At 40.7% G+C, this 22,462-nt stretch overlaps 1 protein-coding gene across 2 annotated transcripts; it reads left to right on the top strand.

Moving 5' to 3' along the window:
* Positions 1 to 1,170: 1,170 nt before the first annotated feature.
* On the top strand, positions 1,171 to 22,059 carry cars1 (cysteinyl-tRNA synthetase 1). 2 transcript variants are annotated; one of them, XM_030725193.1, is made up of 23 exons: positions 1,173 to 1,253; positions 2,418 to 2,645; positions 7,228 to 7,319; positions 8,614 to 8,702; positions 8,822 to 8,918; positions 10,032 to 10,130; positions 10,726 to 10,875; positions 11,430 to 11,570; positions 12,364 to 12,452; positions 12,548 to 12,669; positions 13,106 to 13,218; positions 14,089 to 14,217; positions 14,363 to 14,492; positions 14,915 to 15,018; positions 15,128 to 15,225; positions 17,292 to 17,481; positions 18,307 to 18,375; positions 18,640 to 18,721; positions 18,869 to 18,949; positions 19,346 to 19,413; positions 20,787 to 20,846; positions 20,937 to 21,020; positions 21,529 to 22,059. In XM_030725193.1, exons 1-23 carry the CDS (start codon positions 1,232 to 1,234, stop codon positions 21,655 to 21,657), a joined length of 2,466 nt encoding a protein of 821 aa, XP_030581053.1. In that variant the 5' UTR covers positions 1,173 to 1,231; the 3' UTR covers positions 21,658 to 22,059. The 2 variants fall into 2 exon arrangements, with proteins under 2 accessions (XP_030581054.1, XP_030581053.1); XM_030725194.1 differs by lacking the exon at positions 2,418 to 2,645 and having other exon boundaries at positions 1,171 to 1,253.
* Positions 22,060 to 22,462: the final 403 nt, after the last annotated feature.

The raw sequence follows: 22,462 nt of genomic DNA, 5'->3' as shown, positions 1-22,462 counted from the left end.
TAATGCCACCTTCTGGTCAGAAGTGACCTGTTCTGTTAAATTGAGGATTGGTGCAGATGCGCTGTTTGGTTTCCACCGTGTCAAAGACAACTACATGTTCGGATTCTGATAATAATTTTAGGAAAATATCACACACATATAGCTAAATGTACCATGTCAAAGGGAAACTGAACAGCACATCGAAAGCATTCATAAGAAAGAGGACCAACAACTCAAACAACGAACAGGTATTTTAAGGTCCTTCCAGCCTTAAAGGTTAAATATGTCCCCCCACTGGTCAAAACCTTTATTGTCATTTCAGAGATTTGTGAAGGCCTCTTGGCTTCAGCATGGGAATAATCACTGCAGAGAACTGAAATAAAAACACCTTAACTTGATTTTGTGTGGTTCATTCATTCATTTATCAAATCTGTGGGTGATGGTAACAAAGGTTTATCAATGTCAAAAAATCTTGTCTGTGATTTCATTCAGTGTTAAAATAAATCCAATAGGACCCGAGATGTTTATCTCAAAACTGTTGCAGTGTTTTCAAAAGATGGGGCAGCAATTGTGTTTATGAATACTGTGGTGATGGTGCCTTTATTAATTTTTTATTAAGATATGACATTTTTTCCACTGTGCTTGGACTCAGTCGGTTTCTCTTTTTGGAAATAACCTCTCCGGCTTTTGAGAAAACCCTTTCACATTGTACTGAGGAGGCAGGGCTGCACAAGTATCCCACAGCAAGCTTAACTAGTCTTGGATACATAGGCACCTCTGCCTAGGGGACATATATAGATGGGGTGTTGCTGTTCTACCCCAGTTACAACCCAACAACCCTCTGCTTGTCCTCCTTCACTACATCCATGGACCTCCTCTGAGGGTTTCCTTTGTTCCTCCAGCCTGACCCCAGGCACCATCACAAACAGGAAGTGGCTCCCACCTTCATCTATCTGCCACTACTGCCACACACCTTTCACTGTCTCTCTGTCCTCATACATGTCCTGACGGCCAACTGAGCAGCTCATCATATTAACAGCTTCTCGCATTTGTCTGTAAGTGAGTCTGCCGGTGTCACCCGTTCACAAAACCACAATCCAAGAAGCTTGAATTGTGATACTCACAACAGTGCGCAGTCATTTACGTCCCCCGGCTCTCGGGTCAAACACTTTGGTTCCTGTTCCTGTTTGTGCCGTTCTTCTTCCGGACACGTTAGTGTTGCATCAGCGTCCTGCCGTGCAGCACTGCAGCGATGTCGGCTTCAGGAGAAGCAGGTACGGTAACCCTAACACACCGCGCTGCGTTAGTCTGAAAGCCTCAAAAGCCGCGCCGGTACAATTTACCGTTTTCTGACACAAACAGGCTGAGGCTGCCTAACTCACGGAGCTGTGCTCCGCTCAAGGAGCCCGGTACACACATATGACATATAACATAACATGCAGCCGGTGCTTAAAGCCCGGCAGAGCCACAGGACAGCCTCAGCTCCGCTTTAATGAGCTGTCAGCGGTAATCTTCCTGTAATCTGTCAGTTTGGTAATTTAATAACCTGAAATGTTATTTTTCCGGGACACAGGCTGCAGTTATCGTGTGTGTGTGTGTGTGTGTGTGTGTGTGTGTGTGTGTGTGTGTGTGTGTGTGTGTGTGTGCGTGTGCGCGCGGTGGGTTTCCAGCCATGGTGAGTTTTTGTTGAACTGTGTTTGATTTAAGTGTATTTTCGGTTTGTCTCTCATCGCTCATTTAACGGTGTCACTTTGTTTCACATGTTTGTCGATGGCCAGCGTTGAAATGACTGTTGTCTTATTATCAGGGCTCGTAATTGCTTATTAATGTTGTTGATTTACAGTGAGCGAGTGAAAATGGACTTTATAAACATACTGATAATTCCCTATCATGTAACACTGTATTTATTTTGAACTGAAGAAAAAGCTCAGAAATTGTTGCTGTCCTACTCTGAGCTGACCTGCAGTCAGTTTGTGTGTCATCCTGTCACACTTGTGTCACTCTCAGGTGCTCATGTTGTTACTGCAGTCAGTCAGTCAGTGGGCTTCAGTTCTGTCAGCACTGTGTTCAATTTGTCAATTCTTTCTGTGCGTGGACAAAAACATAAATCAGAGTCGGACACATTTGAATTTCTTAGTTTACTGATCAGGACTGCTTAGCATTTGCAGCATTAAGCATCTTTTTTACTTAATTGCTCAGTGAATGACTATAGACCAGCGCTACACAGCATGAACTCTGCTAGCCCGTGTGCAGCTGAACACCTCTGAAATGTCATGATTAGCTTCATTTAACTCATAAGTGCAGTTTAAGTTGGAAGTGTGCTGACTCTCTAGCTCATACAGCAGTTCTTGGCTCTGACCAAAGTGTCGTGGTTATCCTGCTCTCCAGTGGAGTAAGTTGGTAATTATTTGCGCACATTTGCCCTCTTGTTTCTGCAGCCTTTGAGTATGGCTTCTTGCTACAGATAAGTGAGGAAGCTGCACTGGCAGTGGCCCTGAATGACTACCTAACCTCACGCAGCTACCTGGCTGGGTTCAGCCCCACCCAGGTCGACCAGAAAGCCTTTAAGCTGCTCCACAGACCCCCAGATCCACAACATGTCCACGCTCTGCGCTGGTACAGACACCTAGCAGCCCTGCAACAGGACTTCAACCTAGAGAGCAGCAGTGAGTAGAAAGCTGAAGGCATGAACAGGCTAGATGTGCTCCCACACCTGCTGCCCCGGAGGCAGTCTGAGGCTGTAACCTGCCCCCTTTGCATACACTGACTCGATGCATGAACCAACAGTTCCTTTGCAGGCATTTACCAACATGATGCTTTGATACGATACCTGGATAAATGTCATAATATTAATAAGGACCTGTAACAAAAACTTAAAACATCAGGAAAAGTAATGGAAGAATTGATGAAAGAACATTAAATGTTTATTTATTGATTTTTAAATAGCTGAAGACTGTTTTGTCAGTGCAGTGGAGGATACCAGAGAAGTAAAGCAGCCAAGTCCAGTCCAGTTTTATTCATAAAGCACATTTACAACAACAAATTTGACCAAAGTGCTGTACATGAGAGGGAGGGTTACACAACACACAATCCATGCACACTAGGGTTTAATCCCGGGATCCGGGATTCCCGGGAAATGCAATCAGAACCATTTCCCGTTTCCCGGGAAACGTTAGTCGGGAAACCGGGAAAAAAGTCGCGCGCGTCGATTTGACTTTCAGAAAGAAAAGAAAGCTTCAGAAAGTTAAATTTAAGGAAATATTGAGAGAAGGGTTCGTTTAATGCGAAAAGCTTTACTCTTCATTTCAGGCACGTTCAGCCTCCGTTTAAGGCTTCAGCCTTCATCTCAAGCGCTTTAATAGAGGTATTACACAGTTGTACTTTTTTCCTCTTTAATTTGTTGAAATCATAGGCAATGTGTTTAGCCTAAGGTATTTTGTATTATATAATTTAATATAATTATTATATATTGTTATATTGCATTATATAGCCTATAAATTATGCCTGCCCTGAACAATAAAGAAATATCTGTTTAACTTCGAGTGTTTCTTTTCCTCGTTTGCAGCCGCTTACTAACAATCATGAATTAGGATATGGGCCTAATGTGTGAAGAAATTATCATGAAATAGATTGCTTTAACATATTTCGCTTTTAAAATGGAGTTGAGTAAAATGTATATTTTTTTAGGCTATAATGATTGGCCAGTTTTTCAAAAGACGATTCACAGCGAACCTACTTTAACCCTCAGACACGGTGTTATAAATTTGCTGTTGCCAGAATGGCAATGACCAAGTCGTAGTGCATTACTCAAGGCCCTGTGTTATGTCATATTATAGTGTAGTACGGTAGTTAACTTTTCAATGACTATTACAGCGTTCCACTGGTGGAGATATAGCGCAACAGATGTCGCCACGACAGCGTGGCTGAGCCTTTATCAATGCTGTGGAGATGAACCGTATTGTTTTGCACCAGCAGTTGTAAAATATCTTGGTATAATTCCATGTACAATGGAGGAATATTCGAATTATATTTGTTAAGGGAGTGTTGAGGAACGATACAACACCGCATAGCTCGAGCACTCAAATGTCGAGATGTAGGTTTTATTGCATTAATCAAGCCGACGTTGCCCCCTACTGGGCATAACAGGACATAGCTGGAAAGCTACCTCTACAATATCAGAATAGGTTAAGGCCGACACAGGCTACAGAAGGCCTAATTAAAATAAAAAAATAAATAAACTTTTTCCCGGCTCGTCAATGGCTCGTCATTTCCCGGGATTTGATTCATGTCATTTTCGGGAAAAATATTAAACCCTAATGCACACACATTGATAACTAGAATGGCACTCAGTATTCCCCCACCCCACCTCTATGTGCTGATAAATTACAAGATTATAAAGACTCCAAATTAATTTTATTGGCTTAAAAAAACTGTAAAATGTGATTTTATATATTAAAAGTGAGATCCACATGAACAGACAGTGGCATACAGTGTGGATAGATGTGATTCAGTGTTTGATTTTTGTGTAAGGATTATAGTTCACTTTGTGAGTATTGTGAGCATTTAAAGAAAAATGGGAAAAGACAATGAATGATCAGCAGTGATTGTTTACACCTGCGTGCCAAATTTCATCAAGATAGATGAAAAATTCACTGTGACCTTGACCTTTGACCTAGAAAATGAAATAAGTTTTAAGGAAAATTTGCACAGAGTTTCACTAAATCTGGTTCAAAACAGACCAAAGGCAGCCTGCGTCCTCCTGTGGGTGGGCGAGGTCAACTATGTAAAGGATCACAGAAATATAAGAGACCATCCAACAGCCTGAATGCCCACAACTCTCACTGTGAGTTCAAAGGCAAAGAATAAAAATGAGTTTTCATTTTAAAAATGTGCGAGGTGGATGAGAAAGCTGGTACCCCCACCCCTCCTAGCAAGAAGGTTAGCAGCAGCATTTTGGACCAATTGAAGGTGTGAAGGGGACGCTTGATTTACATGATGAAACGGACAGACAACATCATACAAGTACAACAGTGTACTTTTCTGAGAATGATATAGATATGAGTATATGATTTTGGAGGTGCTCTTAACAGCCTCCCTGTTGTTTTACCAGAGTTACGACTTAATGACTCCTGATGGTGGCACGTATGTGGATGAAGTGAGTGGGAGTTCATGAATTTGCTGTGAAACTCTTACTAAAAAAAATGAATTCTTAAATTTGACCTATTATGCTTATTTTCTTCTCCATATTTTTATTCTGGGACTCCAGTGAATTGTTTTTTGTTAAAAAAAAAATCCTTATTGTCTAACATTGTGCCCGTCTTAGGACGTCTGTTTCCTTTATTCCCTTCACTTTAACTTTCCACTTGCATTCAGTCAGTTCGTCTGGCTGAAACAAGCTCCTACCCTTTAAGGGCACCCACCCTATGAGCCAGCTTTCTTCTGATTGGCTTCGGGGTCTGTTAAATGAAGTCAAACTGGAAAAGCTTTAAAACTGTATTCTTTTAATGGCCACGAGGGGGCGATACCTGTGTTTGCAGAAAGACTTCCTGTTCTATAGAAGAGTGTGGGAAAGTTCATGGGCTTACTTTCAGGTTCATTTGAAAAGAACATTAAGTCCATTTGGTAAATGATGCTATTTTAAGATTCACCGGCTGTTTCAGTCAGAGCCGCCTCTCGTTAGATGGCGACCTCACGGCGACCTCACAGCGACATCACTCGAGGCTTCATGATGGGACTTTACTTACTGGTGCTTGATGTCACAGTGGCTACATCCATTTGTTTATCCTGTCCATGGTTTGATCGACAGTTGGGTGGAGCTTCTGTGCTTAGTTACATTCTCAACACAGCTCTCACAGTGACATCACTCTGGAAAACCTGTGGTTGGAGCAGTATGAAGCCTGAGCTTTAAATTCACAGGGATTACTTGCTTACTTATGTACTCACCTCATTATTTGAAATTCTGGCCATGTTTAATAAAAGTTTCCACCATTATAACGGGATAGAAAATAGCATGATGGGTCCACTTTAAAGATTTTTTTTTTTTTTGCTAATCATATGGGGTATGATGCTGTTTTTAGATTGTGTATTCTGAACACTATTATGTGCTTTCTCCTTATGCGGATCCTTGCGTGCATGTCTAACTGCTAATATGCTGTACCAAGATCCAAAATGTTTTCACGTTTTTTTCACTGCACGGTCCACTCTTTCTGATGAGACGTGTGGATGTTATACCTGCCCTTGAGCAAATATAGTACCAGTACCATTGATATGAATGGATGAGTGTCCAAACTTTTGACTGGTACTGTATGTGACTGGGAATTTAAGCTCAGCAGGCAGTCACAGCGACAGAAATGGAGCACCATTCAAACTGAAGGCAAAATTATGAATAGAACATGAAACTTTTTTTTTTTGTTTGTTTGACACTGGAGAAGAAGAAACTTTAATCTGCTCCTTTGATAAGAATGGGATGGTGGTAAATGGACTAGTCCTGATATAGCACTTTTCTACTCAGTCTGAGCACTCAAAGGGCTTATACAACACATTTACATTGTTGTATAAGCCATGATTAACTAAGCTAAGTGCTTTAATTATCTAACATTCACACTCCAACGGTTGCATCGGAGAGCAATTTGGGGTTAAATATCTTGCCCAAGGATACATTGGCACGCAGCCTGGAGTAGCCAGGAATCGAACCGCTGACCTTCCGATCAGCAGGTGACCTGCTCTACCTCCTATGCTAGAGCCACCCCAATGAGCATGTTTATTGTTAAACCCTTACTTCAGCAGAACTTTCTAAAATATTCTAACTCCTTTTCAATTATCACGCAGCCTCAGCAGTGCACTAAACATTACAATAGATATTTGTATCATAATGCTTTTATCTGTTGGTTAAAGAGAAAAAGAAATTCAAATGTATTGACATTTTCTGGTATTTTATGGACCAAATGAAGAGAGAATGTAAAAATATAACCTATAAAGCTTGTTTTTCACTGACTGATGGACCAGGAGAATATTTAAAACCTGTCATGCTTTCATATAAACTTGGAAGTGATTAAACAAATGTGTAGTAGTTTCTGTGGCTGTACGTGAATCCCAGACGAACCCCGAGTTACTTTCTTATGGGTTGCTAATTCATCAACCAAAATAGCACATGAGGTCACCAAAGCATATATATTAATATCTTACACGTAGGTAGAACACATTGGCTTATGTCAAAAAATAAATTTTTACATCTTCCTTTTTCTCCAGTGAAGGGAAAGCGGGTCCAGCCTCCTTGGTCTCCACCAGCAGGAACAGACGTACCGCAGCTTCGACTCTACAACAGCCTGACGAGAGCGAAGGTAGAGACAAATATCAAACTCATGCCGGTGCTTGTGTTGCTGGGAAAAGATGTCCTCATGAAATAACTGCATTAGATATAGCACCATAATTTAAACATAGTTGCGCATCTTTAAAATAGCCATTTGTCATTTACCACACAACTGTTGAATGGTGGGTCATTTGGCAATTAATCTACACCCTACACTACGAGTCAAAGGCTACGTTCACACTGCAGCCTGAAGTGACCCAAATCTGATTTTTTTCGCCCTCATGAGACCTGTGTCCGATCTTTTCATGCCAGTCTGAACAACACAGATCGGACCCACGCCCCCTTCACACCTGGGCACATGTGTTCACGCACATGATCAATAGAGGGTCATAACCACCTCCAGGGGACTACGCCCACAGGGGTTTAAATACCTGGGTCTCTCCACCATTTGGTTGAGAACTGAAGAAGCCTTTCGGATGAGAGGTGAAACGTCTTCAAGAAACAAAAAGAAGTCCAGTCGCCTTTTTCAAGCTCCAGAGACAACACAGATCGGATTTTTTCAAATGCGACCCAGGCCACTTGGATATGTGGTCCTAAATCCGATACGTATCCGATCTTTTCAAATGCGACCTGAGTGTGTACGGCCAGGTCGCACACTGCTGTTCACACAGATCACATCCAAGTCGCATATATTTGGAAATGTGAACGACCACGCAAAAAACATCGGATTTCACAAAAAATTGAAATTGGGTCACTTCAGGCTGCAGTGTGAACGTAGCCAAAGAGCTGGATGCAAACTGTTTGAAACTGGAATAAATGTATTTCCACTTATGTGAGGCTGAAACTACCAGAAGAAGATTCATGCTACAAATATTAGTTTGGGGAAAAGACAAAAACTAAAACAGTATTGTGTACAAAACTAAAAATATACAGTAACTCTTTTGGTTTTAGTCTTTTTATTTTGGTGATTGTATTGAGGCTAAAGAGTGTTGACTGTGTGATTTTGTTTCTACTAATAAGGAAAAAAATAAAGTTAAAATGAAAAAGAGGTTTCACTTCATATTTGCAAGATCGTTTTTTGGCTCAGGCGTCTTCAAACATGACCGTGTTTTGTTTGAGTTCCTTTAACTGAGGGTTATTTGAGGGTTTGGCTGCTGTTCCTGCCGTGGAGCAGCTTCCTGTACTATCTCAGAAATAGTCTGTGAAAACACAGACTTCAGTCCTTGTTTCTGTCACACTGCATTTAAAACTGCTGCTCCCTCCAGTAAGATAAACATGCTTCTTTTTTAAGCAAAGTATTTATGTTTATCACCTCCATGCTGCAGGAGCTGTTTGTTCCTCAGAAAGGGAATAATGTAACATGGTACTGCTGTGGCCCTACAGTGTACGATGCCTCTCACATGGGACATGCCAGGTAAGCTTTCAGTGATGAAAGGAATGTAAACATTGGATTGAAAATGACCTTTTATATAGCGAGACTGTTATATTTCTTCGATTGCAAAAACAGTTTAATGAAGAATTTGCTTTTTCCAGATCCTACATATCTTTTGATATTCTGCGAAGGATACTAAGGGACTACTTCAAGTATGATGTCCTCTACTGCATGAACATTACAGACATAGATGACAAAGTGAGTATACTTTATAAAAACACATTTATTCTTCTTTTTTTTTACTTTTTTATCCCTCAGCCTAAAAAGGCTGCTCGGGTGTTGTCATCACCCCGTCGGACGGGCAACTTTGTGAACGATGTGACCTATGATATTCAAATCCATACCATAGATGCATCAACTAAAAACTCGGATGAGTTTGAATCTCAGTGACTTTGACCTTAAGGTCAAAGGTCAAGTTTTCTGAAAATCTTGTGAACACGATAACATGAAGGATGTGACGTAGGATTTTCAAATCGATGCCATATATGCATCTACTACAAATCTCACATGACTTAGTTCTTAATATGATAATACCAAATGCAGAAAGTGACAGTGTTCTCGGTGGTTCATATTTATTATGATTTTAGTATTTCTTTCTCATTCCTGGTTCTTTCTTGGCCATTTACTTTTGAATTGATGTAGTGAATAAAGCCGCTGAGGCTCATATGTGCCCCATTAAAATCTACTGAGACCTGTAATTGTGTTGTAGAGCCTGTACTTCAGGGGATTCGTGCCACCTAAAGATTCTGCTGCCAGGGGGCTGAGGGGCGCACTGGTTGCTGACAGTAATTTTATGATCTTGCTAAACACGCCCCCACATTTCCTGCAAAAACCATAATATACGTGGATTTCATTCACTTACAAAAGGCCAGTGGTTACTAAAAGTTATTTAAATGTATTTCAGTTACAAAACCATTTTTATGCCTAAGAAAATGGTCTCTTGATCACATGGAACAAACATAAATGTAGCGACCTGTCCAGTGTTCCAGCCAGCAGTGAATCTCACCGGGTCGCTATCAGAATGGCTCACTATTACTTCAGTTAGCAAGTGGGCGTGGCTGTTAGCATCAGCATCAGATTGTGGGCTCCTTTGTATTTGTATTTGTCATTTTGTAATGGGCTGCGTGTTTTCAGTGGGTGATGGGTCTGTGCTGCAGGAAGGCCAGTTTCGCACCCAGACTTTTACTGTGGAGCAGTGCTGCTTGAATATGTGCAGATTTTTTTTTTTTTTTTGGAGGAAGCAAGACCGTCCCTGAAAAAGACATCTCCTGTGTGACAGCATGTGGCTATTTTGGGATCTTTTTCTTTCAGATCATTAAAAGAGCCCGACAGAATTACCTTCTGGACCAGTACAAGGAGAAAAAACCACAAGCTGCTCAAATACTGCAGGATGTGCTCAGTGCCAGAACGGTGAGACAAAAGACTTAATAAGCCCTGGATATAGTTCACCTACTTAAATTACTTCTAAATGTATGTCTGAACAGAGATGATGTACATAAAATTTATATTTTCTGTCTTTGCTTTCATTCTCCTTGCACCATGTGCTGCTCTGGGTTTTTATTGGTGACACAGAATAAAATGATTTTTTTTTTCTTTTTTGTTTTTAAATGAATTCTTTTGGGCAGCAAAAAAAAAAATGGTTTTATTGCTCTTGAAGGTTTAATTTACACACATTCCATTCACTGTGACATTGTACCACATAAAATGTTAACTATTCATCTCACTGAGTTTATACAACCACCTACAACCACAACTCAGCTCTGTGGGCAGTCTCCAATGGTTTCCTGATAGGTTACATCTGAAAAAGTGTTTGGGAAGTAGAGGCTGGTTACGTACAGCATGCACAAACATGAGAGTCTATAGAAACAAGCATCAGTATCCTCTGTAGCACAACTAGTAGGAGTTTAAGTGCAGCTCTGTCTAAAATCCTCAGACAAGCTGAAAGGTTTTTTTATATTTCTGCGTTTTTATGTGGATCCTTGTGTGTTTGTTCTGCCATTGTCAGATTTTTCAGGCCCACTTAGCTTCCACCACAGACCCAGACAAGAAGCAGATGCTGGAAAGGCTGGACGCTGCTGTTACAGCCAGTCTGCAGCCCCTTCAGGCAGCAATGGAGAGCAAAGAATTGGATGAAGTGGTGCAACCTCTGGCACAGGTGAGACTACGCGGACATGGTGGCAGCTAATTTCAAAGCCTTTTTTTTTTTTTTTTTTTTTAAGGCAACCTATTCTGCTGTTCCATATTTTGTGTCACATGCGTAGCTACAATTGTGGATGTTTAATATAAACATGACCAGAATTGGATGGCTAAGTTGGGGTTAGTGTGGCTGCTCTGAGTTTTCAAATCGGAAATGTGATTTGAGGGGCATCGTAGTCAAAAATTTCATCTGGAAAATCTGATTTTGAAATTCCAGCTTCAACTGGAAAGCACTGATATGATCATTTCAGGCACGCACCTCTAGCTGTGAACATAGGAGCCCCGCCCACCTGCTGATCAAACCAAGTGCAGTAGTAGATTGTTGTAGTAGTAGCAATAGATGTAGATTGTTACAGACAGCAGTTGAGTGGATGACCAAGACCCAGTACAATTTAAATAAGGATGATTTTGAACAGTGATTCATGCAAAGCTGCTGTGATAGCATCCAAGAATAAAACTATGGGGCTAGAAATGAGCACAATAGGCCTGATTGAATTGTCTTTTTTCCCCAAGGTGTTGTTGGAGAATTCCAAGGACTTGCTGGCTGACTGGTTAGACAAACAGTTTGGAAGTCAGGTCACAGAGAATTCCATCTTCTCCATTCTTCCTAAATACTGGGAATCAGAGTATCATAAAGATATGGAAGCCCTGAATGTAAGTATGGAAAGTGAAAATGATTAAAAAACAAAAGCATTTCATCATCTTTGTCCTGTCATTCTTAAAAGTACAGCTGCTGAACATTTCTCCTCTGCCTGAGCTTATGCACTATACGGCAATATACACAAATCACACCCACAGACAACATAGCCCCTGGGATCACTAGGCCACACACAAACCCCCTCCACTACAATAAGATGGCGATTCATGGGGGTTTGAAACTATTTTCTTAATGAACTAATGTGGACATGTACACCAATGGTAAATATAACAAACAAAAAATCAGCTGAATAAATGAATTGTTGTAAAGCACTGTCATGTCTCCCAAAATCTATGGAGGTTCACATTGTTGAGTGCTATTGTTGTGTGTAATGTTTCACTTTTATTTCTTCAACGTGTGGCCCTTTGTTTACTTTACCAACTGGGTCGGTAAAGTAAACAAAGTCCAGTCCGGTTTTCTGAAAAAATATTTGTCTGAAACTGTTCTCTCCAAACTGTTGTTGCAAAGCTGGAGCCACACACTGCTGTCTAAAATATTATTGCATGCATGAAGGTTTCACTTCACTGGAACTGCAGTGCTGCACCTGAAATGTATACTTTTTGCTTTATAGTGCAGTATGTAGCAGATGTAACATTGATGTTAATGCATACAAAGAATATAGGAGCTATGCCATAAAATGTATTTAAAAAGTAGAATGGTGCTGCAACGCACAGTGTTAAAATGGGATTTGAAATCATTATCATCCTGCTATTAATGGATTTCACAGTAAATTGTCATGCTAACCTGCAGGTTCTTCCCCCTGATGTCCTCACTCGAGTCAGTGAATACGTGCCCGAGATCGTGGAGTTTGTGAAGAAGATTGTCTCAAATGGTTACGGGTGAGGAAGAAGCTACCACTGTTTACAATTTGTGTTTTATCAAACTAATCACGTGTAGCTGTGTTGTTAGTTATTTGTGTCTCTGGTGTTTGCAGGTATGAGTCAAACGGTTCAGTGTACTTTGACACATCGAAGTTTGATTCCAGTCCAGAGCATTCATATGCCAAACTGGTGCCAGAGGCAGTCGGTGATCAGAAAGCTTTACAAGAGGGAGAAGGTACACTTCCTGAGTTTGTAAAACTAAAACAAGCACCACACAGCAGGGATTCAGTAATGCCAGCCGCATAATGTAGACATACCTGTGATTTAAGGTTCATGCACCAAAACAAAAGATCACACAGCAAATCAGTAATTAAACTCAAGGTAGCCACCCAACCAAGAGCATGACCCTTCCAGCGTACTGACAGAGCCCCGTCAGAGGAGATGCTTGCAGATGTTAACGTGCTGGAAGGATGTTGGTTGGCAGAGGTGCAGCAGGGCATCATGAGGTCCTGGTCCTGTAGAGCAAGATGTCCATAACTGAGGCTCTAGAAACGTCCTGAATCAGAAGAGAGCTGTGAAAAATGGCAAAACAACCACGATGCACTGGATTCTTTAAGATATTTTTGTATGTTTAAATTTTTAACCTTTTCGTTATTTTCCTGTCTCTGTAGGAGATCTGAGCATCTCTGCAGAAAGGTTAAGTGAGAAAAAGTCACAGAATGACTTTGCCTTGTGGAAAGCCTCCAAGCCGGGAGAGCCTTCATGGGACTCTCCATGGGGGAAGGTGAGCATACATATTTGAACTGAAATCCATCATGTTTTTCAAAGACTTTCAAGAATACGTCATCATCCTTTAATTTATAGATTTTCTTTTCTCTATAGTAGGAAGGGGGGAATGATATTTGCTGGATGAAGATCATACAGCTACTTTAACAGGAAGGGTTTCTACTGAAGTTATCATGGCAGCTTTGATGTTAACAATGTTTAGATGTGAATGATAGTTGAGTCAGTCAGTTAAGGCAGTGGTTCCCAAAGTCCAGAGTGCTGCGGCTCACTTAAAAACCTGATAATCCCATGGGGCCCCCCTCCCTCCCGGTTGTCCGATAGCACCGGCCTGTGACATTTTGCTGGCTTGAAGCCTGACTTCACTCTCATCAAAATACAAGAGAAAGTGATGAAAATTTGATTAAAAACACATAATTTATTGGCTATAAATTGCAAATACTACCCAGTCGTATACAAAGTGCTAATGCCACTGGGACACAAACTTCAATACTAGAGCGATAAATTTAGGTCAGAGTAATGACCAATATCACAAACTAACACCTCCTATTAGTAGTTTTAATTCACTTTTTATATAAATACATATATTTATATAAATATGTAACTATGCATACTTGTGAGTAATTTCAAACTGAATTTCCTGTTATTACTGTGGCCCCCCGTAGTACCTTCACAACCCACCAGGGGGCCGATTTCCACACTTTGGGAACCACTGACTTAAGGTATTCTCAGATATTGTGGCTGTCATTTGTTTGTGTTAATATCTTTGACTTTGAAGTGTTGCTCAGACAAGTGAAAATGTGAAATTAGGCTCTGAGAAATTCCAAAGTGTTTTTACTTAAGTGCCTCATCAGTGTCATCATTGTAACAGGGAAGACCCGGGTGGCATATTGAATGTTCAGCCATGGCTGGCTCTATCTTGGGGGAGTCGATGGACATCCATGGTGGAGGTTTTGATCTTCGATTCCCTCATCATGACAATGAGCTGGCTCAGTCAGAGGTAAAGGATGCAGAAAGTATTTGTTCCTGTTTCTCATTTAAATGTCTGACACACGCGTTAAAAACATTCTGAAATGTATTTAAAGCCATTTCCAGTAATGAAGGGTAAAACATATTTTGGCTACTGTTGGTTGTGCTCCTGACAGGCATTCTTTGAGAACGATTACTGGGTCCGTTACTTTCTGCACACCGGACACCTGACGATCTCAGGCTGCAAGATGTCAAAATCCCTGAAGAATTTCATCACAATTAAGGACGCCTTAGCAAAGAACACAGGTGATCCGTGTGTTCCTGCATATGCATTTCATGTTGTAGACAAATGACTCTTCACATCTTATTGCACCATTAGAGCATACACTTTGATCACTTAAGGCTTCAGTTTGAAAAAGTGTTAACTGCCGCTGGCCCAGGCTGTGGGAGATTAGAAATGTTTTCCATTTTATTTTAAAACCAGACACGAGGCATCGTGTACTGCACAAACGGTCATGCCTGAACAAAGCCAGAATCAACATTTTAATAGCAAACTACTAAATAACAAAAACCCATTGCTTTACATTGAACTGAAGGTTGTCACTTATTTTGTGTCTGAAAAGAAATGAAATATCTTTCACACATTATCAATAATGTACACCAAGTTCAGTCACTATCTTCAGTTGGATTAGAACTATTTAAAAGTCTCGCTGTTTATGTCCATGCAGCTCGTCAGCTCCGTCTTGCTTTCTTGATGCATTCCTGGAAAGACACTCTGGACTACTCTTCTAACACAATGGAGTCAGCCGTCCAGTATGAGAAGTTCATGAATGTAAGTGAAAGCAAGAGGGAAGATGCTTTCAGAGGTTAAGGTGTTGAATCTTGAGGTCTGTCTCTGTTTTGTGTTGATCTGCTCTTTTTGTCCCTTTTTCATTTGACAGGAGTTCTTCCTCAACGTGAAAGACATTCTGCGTGCTCCTACTGATATCACTGGTCAGTTTGAAAAGTGGGAGACAGCAGAGGTGGAGCTTAACAACAGGTGAGAAGGCGACACATTAGATTAAATGACTAGTCTGAGACTCTGTACCTCCACCAAGCTAAAGATTCTCTCCACACCATGCATGAAGTGAGTCCCTCAGTCCAGAGCAATATCTGGACCCAGATTAGATTTTATTTTTTTTTCCATCAAGATGTCGTCTCCCAGCTTCATGAACATATGATGCAAAATGTCCAATTTCTTAATGTTAAAGAATCCTCCATATTTTTTTTTTTTTACAACAAGATCAACTCATCCAGTTTCAAATGTCCACTTTTAAATGTCATAAAAAAATGTCCTTTACTAAAACAAAAAGGCTTAAAAGTGTTTAATCTCTGCAGAAACGGTGCCACTAAATATTGAGCACTGCACAGGCATCTATGTTTTTAACTCAATAAAAATAAAAGTAACTACAATAGTGCTAAATAATAGACTAATAAAATTCTAGAATTTTACAAACTTCAAGGCCCAGACATCAGAAACAGGAGGTCCAGTTCAGTGACTCCTACTACCTGATGTGAGGCTAGTAGACAGTTATTGCTGTCAATCAAACCAGCAACTTGGCTGGTTTTAAATTCTATGAATTTGCTAAATTACTTCTTTCTACAGGATACTGTGATGTCATCCATTGGTCGACTGTGAAACTACTTGCTCATTGGCTAACAACTTGTCAATCATAAGCTATTAGCCAATGAGCACACCAGATATAAATCTCCATTTTGCAGTATAGTATGACCAAGATGGAACTGAGCCCTGAGACTCACCAGTAAAATGTTTACAGAGGTCAAGTCAGAAAGTTATTTTTCCATAGAGTTCTATTGGACTGGAAGTCTTTTGGTGATCACAGCTGTCAACATCTGGTGGCAGATAGAATGCGGGGTTAAGGCACTTAAGCACTGGCTTCATTTTCCCAACCCAGAAGCTATGGTGATGTTTATGCTGTCTGTAGTTATGAAAAGAAAAATGAGCGATAAATACAAAAAAGGACTTGGCTGTACCAGGTTTTAAACTTGCCAGGTACGTCTCTGAAATTGAGCATTTTAGCAGCATTTCCAACTTACACCCAGTCGATGGGTGTAAGTCAGTTTTAGAACTACATCAATCAGACATGACATTATGACCACTGACTGGAGTGAATAACACTCATTCTCTTCATCATGTCACCTGTTAGTGGGTGGGGTGTATCAGGGAGCAAGTGAACTTTTTTATCCTCAAAGTTAATGTGTCAGAAGTAGGAAAAGTGGGCAGGTGTAAGGATTTGAGTGAGTTTCAAAAGGGACACATTGGGATGGCTGGGTTAGAGCATCTCCAAAACTGCAGCTCTTGTGGGGTGTTCCTGGTCTGCAGTGGTCAGTATTTATCAAGTGCTCCAAGAAAGGAACAGCGGTGAACCAGCGACAGGGTCATGGATGGCCAAGGCTCACTGACACATGTGGAGGCTTGTGGATGTATCTGTAACACATGCCACCTACATAGCATTGTTGTAGGCCATGTTCACCCTTTCATGGAAACTGTATTCCCTGATGGCTGTGGCCTCTTTCAGCAGGATAATGCTCCCTGCCACAAGGCAAAAATGATTCAGGAATGTTTGAGGAGCACAACAATGAGTTTGAGGTGTTGACCTGGCCTCCAAATTCCCCGGATCTCAATCCAATTGAGCGTCTGTGGGGTGTGCTGGACAAACAAGTCCAATCCATGGAGGCTCCACCTCATAGCTTACAGGACTTAAAGGTCTGTTGCTAACATCTTGGTGCAGATACCACAGCACACCTTCAGGGGTCTAGAGGAGTCCATGCCTCGATGGGTCAGAGTTGTTTTGGCACCAAAAGGTGGACCAACACAATATTAGGCAGGTGGTCATAATGTTATGCCTGATCGGGGTGTGTGTGTGTGTGTGTGTGTGTGTGTGTGTGTGTGTGTGTGTGTGTGTGTGTGTGTGTGTAATAAATAAATAAAAAAACAACAGTCCTAAGTGAACCTGGAGCTGTTTACTGCCCGTGCACATGCTGCATTTGAATCAGAAACAAAGGGAACAAGTTGATGCCTAAAAGCTGAATTGTGTTGTGTAGTTTCTGCGACAGGAAGTCTGCCGTCCATGAGGCTCTGTGTGACAACGTGGACACCCGTACTGCCATGGAGGAGATGAGAATGTTAGTCAGCCACACCAACAGTTACATTGCCAGCAGGAAGAACGCAAAACTGAGGCCCAACCGCATGCTAATGGAAAGTATTGCTACATATCTCACCAACATGCTGAAGGTAAGCACAATCTTTTGCTGTCTTTACCATTTAACAGCTCTTAATAAAATCAGAATAATTCATTTTGCAGAGCATTTTGACACTTAATACTGTATGGAGGAAAAAATACTGCTGCATTGGTTTCTGTCGGTTTGTTGCTCTTGTGACTCAGCTGCATGTTACCACAGAGGGTTCTGATCAAGTTTGTTATTAAAAAATGATCCATAGATAAAAGTGAAATAAAGATGGCTATTATACACTTTGATCCTCAACTCCTGCATTACTCTCATTACTGGGCAAAATCAAAATGTGTATGTAAACTTGACAGGTTATATGAAAAAGTTTTGATCAAATGTGGAGTTGCTGCCTTTTGCCTTTGTAGGGCAGATAAATACAATGTCTGCAGTTCAGTGCCAGTCAGGGACTTGCTGTGCACATCTTGCCCTTCTTGCTGACCATGTTTATACCTCTAAACCATTTATAACAAGGCTGGAATTAGGAAAATGTCTAGCAAACACAAGAGGGGAGCTGAAGTTGGACTTAAATCCATTAAGGTGCAGTGTTCTTGCTAACAACAGTAACATTGGTCCAACATTGGCCTAAAAACAATTGAAGCAATCCAGTGTATGAATTTTATTTTCAGAGAAGAACCCACTGTTTGATTTTTGTGTATCAGTTTAGTTTTAATATGCTCATCAATGCGAGTATAGTTTTTTATAGATTAAGCTTCATTTGTGGAGGTTTCATTGCATATTTCAGTGTGTTTACTTCTTCAAATCACTGTAATGTATAATTGAAGCAGGTGTGTGATAAATCCTCTAACATCATAATTTCATTGTTGTCTAGATCTTTGGTGCAGTTGAAGGATCGGACCCAATAGGTTTTCCCGTGGGTGGACAAGGTCAAAGCGTTGATGTAAGTGAACTGGCTTTCATTATTTTGCTTTAGTTGTGTCTATCCCGTAATAATCAGTATGGGATAATTACCGATTACTAAACACTAAGATTTTAGTGTTTTGACTGTGTTGTTTCTGTTTTTTGCTTTTGAGTGTGTGTGTGTGTGTGTGTGTGTGTGTGTGTGTGTGTGTGTGTGTGTGTGTGTGTGTGTGTGTGTGTGTGTGTGTGTGTGTGTGTATTAATTTCTTTTCTTTTTAAACACATTCCTGTTAACTCTCGGCAGCTGGAGAGCACAGTGCTGCCGTACCTCACAGTGCTGTCAGATTTCAGAGAGCGCGTCCGCAAAATTGCTCGAGAGCAGAAAGGTAAGGATGTGTATTTTAAATCGAACTGCATTAAACTTCAGCTCAGAATATCACCATGTTGAATCAGAGAGAGCAGAAACATGTCTCCTAGTATATTAACATTATGCATGTAACTAAAACTCGTATTTAACATTTTATATCATCCAGTGACAGAGTTGCTGCAGCTCTGTGACGTTGTCCGTGATGACCTGTTACCAGAGCTCGGAGTGCGATTGGAAGATCATGAAGGTAAAGGCAGCTTTTAAACTTTAGGGATTTGGCCTCTGAAGGAAAAATAAAGTCTGTTTGGTGTTGTAGAGACAAGCGTACTCAGACAGCTCAGTTTTTGGTTGTTCAGTTAAAATAAGCCGCTTTAAGACCTGATTTTAATAGGTTAAAGGTTTACTAATACTGATTACTAAGGTTTACAGTACTCAGTGCAAACTGTGCCATTATGTAAGACACCCCCCCCCCCCCCCCCCCCCCCTCAAAAAAAAAAAAAACATGTGCCTGATATAATTGTGATGGCAGTGGCCTTTTAGCAAGAATGTGAACAAAGGAAAGCGGGTTAGAAAATATGAAAAAATGAGAAGAAACTGATGTGAGACAACAAAGTCAGTTATATCAGTTGTGGTTGTATTGCAGGTCTGCCCACTGTGGTGAAACTAGTGGACAAGGAGACATTACTGAAGGAAAGAGAGGAGAAGAAGAAGGTAAGAGAAGACCTAATCGTACTCTGAGCTCATGTCTGGAACAGTTTAGCTACTTAAAGCATGGAAGTGTAGACTTAAAATTGACAGGAGACAACTGTCCCAGTTTAAGGTCGTCAGCAACAAGCCAGATTGTCCTTTGCTGAGCCCCCCCGAAACTGAAGGACAGAGCCCCATAACATGTAAGAGTCCGTGGATATAAGGACAGGAACTTTGATGTGTAGCAGCTAGTTTGTTCAAACAAAAATTCTGGGCTGATGTTGATTCTAAATCCTCATTTGTGCGGTCATAACACAATAATTCTGCAATAACTCTTTTGTGTAATATGTATTTTCAAATGTCCAGCACAGCCTACCAGCAGAATAAAGATTTTGCTGCTCATCATTCAGAAACAACAATTGTGCACACATTAGATCTGCTGTATCTGGAAGAAGATTCACATTTGGAATGGCATTAGCTACAATGAGTGGTATGATCAAGGCCAAGTATTTGCCATCAAAGTGTCCTTCAGGATGTCATTTTCAAAATCCCGTGTATGCTAGAATCTATAACTTTAAATACACTCTGCATGAACTATGAAGTCTAAATAATGCTCAGGGTGACATTTAAATAGAAAATTCATATGATGGAGTTTTTGGTTCTGTTTTTGTTTTTTCCTTTTATAATAATGGATTGAAAGGCAGAACTTGAGAAGTGCCAAATACTTCCCAAGATGGGGTTTCTTTTCAGGCAGATGCTATTAAGAGCCATGATTTAGTAAGCGACAGTAAGTATTAGGTGCACCCACAGTGGAATGGCCCATATGTTGTTGCATAGTGAACTCAGCATGGCTGAGAGAAGACCCAAAGAGTCCAACAATGTCATTTGCACCCAGGCACTTGGCAGAAAGTCTTACCGGCATGTGTAAACTAAATCATGGTCTTTTCCTAAACTACACAGTAGTCATTGCATAAACCTAACCAATATGCAACTGAAGTGCAAGATGCAACTCTATCATTGGTGGCTTCATCTGTCTATTAAAGTCCATCATTCACACATGGACAGAGGGACCGATTCATATTAATAAAAACTCCCCTTTTAACAAGAAAAAACCTGGTGTGGGCCTGATTACTGCCAGAAGAGTGGGTCAAAATTCCTCCACAGTGATGTGACAAACTGACGATTATAACAGATGCTTGATTGCAGTTCTTGCTGCCAAGGGTGGCCCAACCAGTTTTTAGGTTTATTTATTTATGTCTATTAATTTTTCACACAAGGCCAGATAGGTTTGGAGAGCTTTTTTTCCCTTAATGAATGAAACCATCATTTAAAAACTGCATTCTGAATTTACTCAGGTTATCTTTGTCTAATATTAAAATTTGTTTGATATTTCATAGGTGGAAGAAGAGAAGAAAATGAAGAAGGAAGAGGCTGCCAGGAAGAAGCAAGAGCAAGAGGTCAGTCTGGTGGTTTTATGTAGACAGCTATAGTCATCCTTCTAAGTTTGTATTATCAGGAAGATCTTCACATTTCTTTTACTGTTCCAGGTGGCGAAACTGGCCAAGATGAAGATCCCTGCAAATGAAATGTTTCGTACTGAAACAGACAAATATTCCAAATTTGATGAAATGGTAAATTCCTCTTCTACTTCCCACACTTTTCATAAGAAATATTTAAAGGGAACCTGATGCTGGTGCCATGTCATGGAGAGATGGCTCGTCTCAGACGAGGGCTTAAGACCCCGGTCTATCAAAGCTGGGCCTGTCAGAAGGTAGAGACCAGGTGAAAGTCAGCACCTGGTACTCCAGTGTGTGGGTTGGGCATGGGGCCAACGGCACCAACCAGTAACCGCATCAAGTTTCAGAAACAAGCATGGGGCGTCTGTGCGCACAACTACACGTGTGCCTGAGACGGTCACGTCTGTGCTCAGTGATGTCATACACATCCACGAGCAGGAGAAGCCTAGCTCACAGGGATCACTGTACAGACACTGATGTCGTTATTTGAAACTTTGGCCATATTTTGTGTGTGTGTGTGTGTGTCAGTAAACCCAAAAAGGTCCTATATAAAAGCAAATGACCTGTATTTTTCACATTTATGATTTTATACTGATAGCTTTGGGTTTGTTGCTGTTAACAGGGTTTTCCCACTCACGATGTCGAAGGGAAGGAGCTCAGCAAAGGACAAGCCAAGAAGCTGCGCAAGCTCTACGAGGCCCAAGAAAAATTACACAATGAATATCTTCAGATGAACCAAAATGGCAACTGATTTTTTTTTTCTTTCTTTTTCAAAATCTATCAATCCATCCACACTGCAGGAAATAACTAGAGAATAAATGTCAAGGCCAGCGGTTCATTCTTTGTCTCCTCTTTATCCTGTTTTGGTTCAGGAAACAGCACGCGTGTGTTTTTTTCCGTAGTTTATATAACGGTTAAATTTGCATTCCGTAACCATGCGTCATTTTTCCAAATGGGAGAGGACCACCACTGGAGAAAGAATTTCTTCCTGCTCTGTTTGAGTTTGGATGTCTTTCACAACAGCAAAATTAAGGCAATAAGTAATGAAGTGAGATTTTGATGATGTAACAGTGCAGCATTCTGTTTGCAGTGTCTCTAAATGTTTTGACTGTAATACTGCCAATTGCTTCAAGTATTAAATCAATTTTTAACATTTATTGCTTCCTTTAATTAAAGATTCTATGCAGGTAGTTCACAGGTTAACAGGAAGAACCAGCGTGTCAGGATAAAGTGTTTTTATGCAACAACCTCGTTGCTTCTTTAAGATACCCCACAATCTAAAGCAGGGCCCCTTGAGAAGCTGGGACTGTGGTGGATGGCTACACCAATGAGCATATGAAGACATAAAAATAATATTGAGTAGAATTTAGTTAAGCTTATTGCCTCATCCAAAAGGATATTTTGTCATCTGTTGTTTTTGTGCTGCCGACACATCGCACAGAAACTGTGTTGTTGGGAGGAACTCTGGACACTGTGAAGCCCTTTGCATTAGTTTTGTCCTTTTTCATATTCATCAGACCATTCAATGATCCCACGCTCTTTGGAAGCATCTGCAG

Source organism: Archocentrus centrarchus, unplaced genomic scaffold (genome assembly GCF_007364275.1).
Source record: "Archocentrus centrarchus isolate MPI-CPG fArcCen1 unplaced genomic scaffold, fArcCen1 scaffold_48_ctg1, whole genome shotgun sequence".
In the NCBI taxonomy this organism is placed as follows: domain Eukaryota; kingdom Metazoa; phylum Chordata; class Actinopteri; order Cichliformes; family Cichlidae; genus Archocentrus; species Archocentrus centrarchus.
The sequence above is the reverse complement of the archived record's forward strand: the minus strand, read 5'-3'. Positions and strand labels throughout refer to the sequence as shown.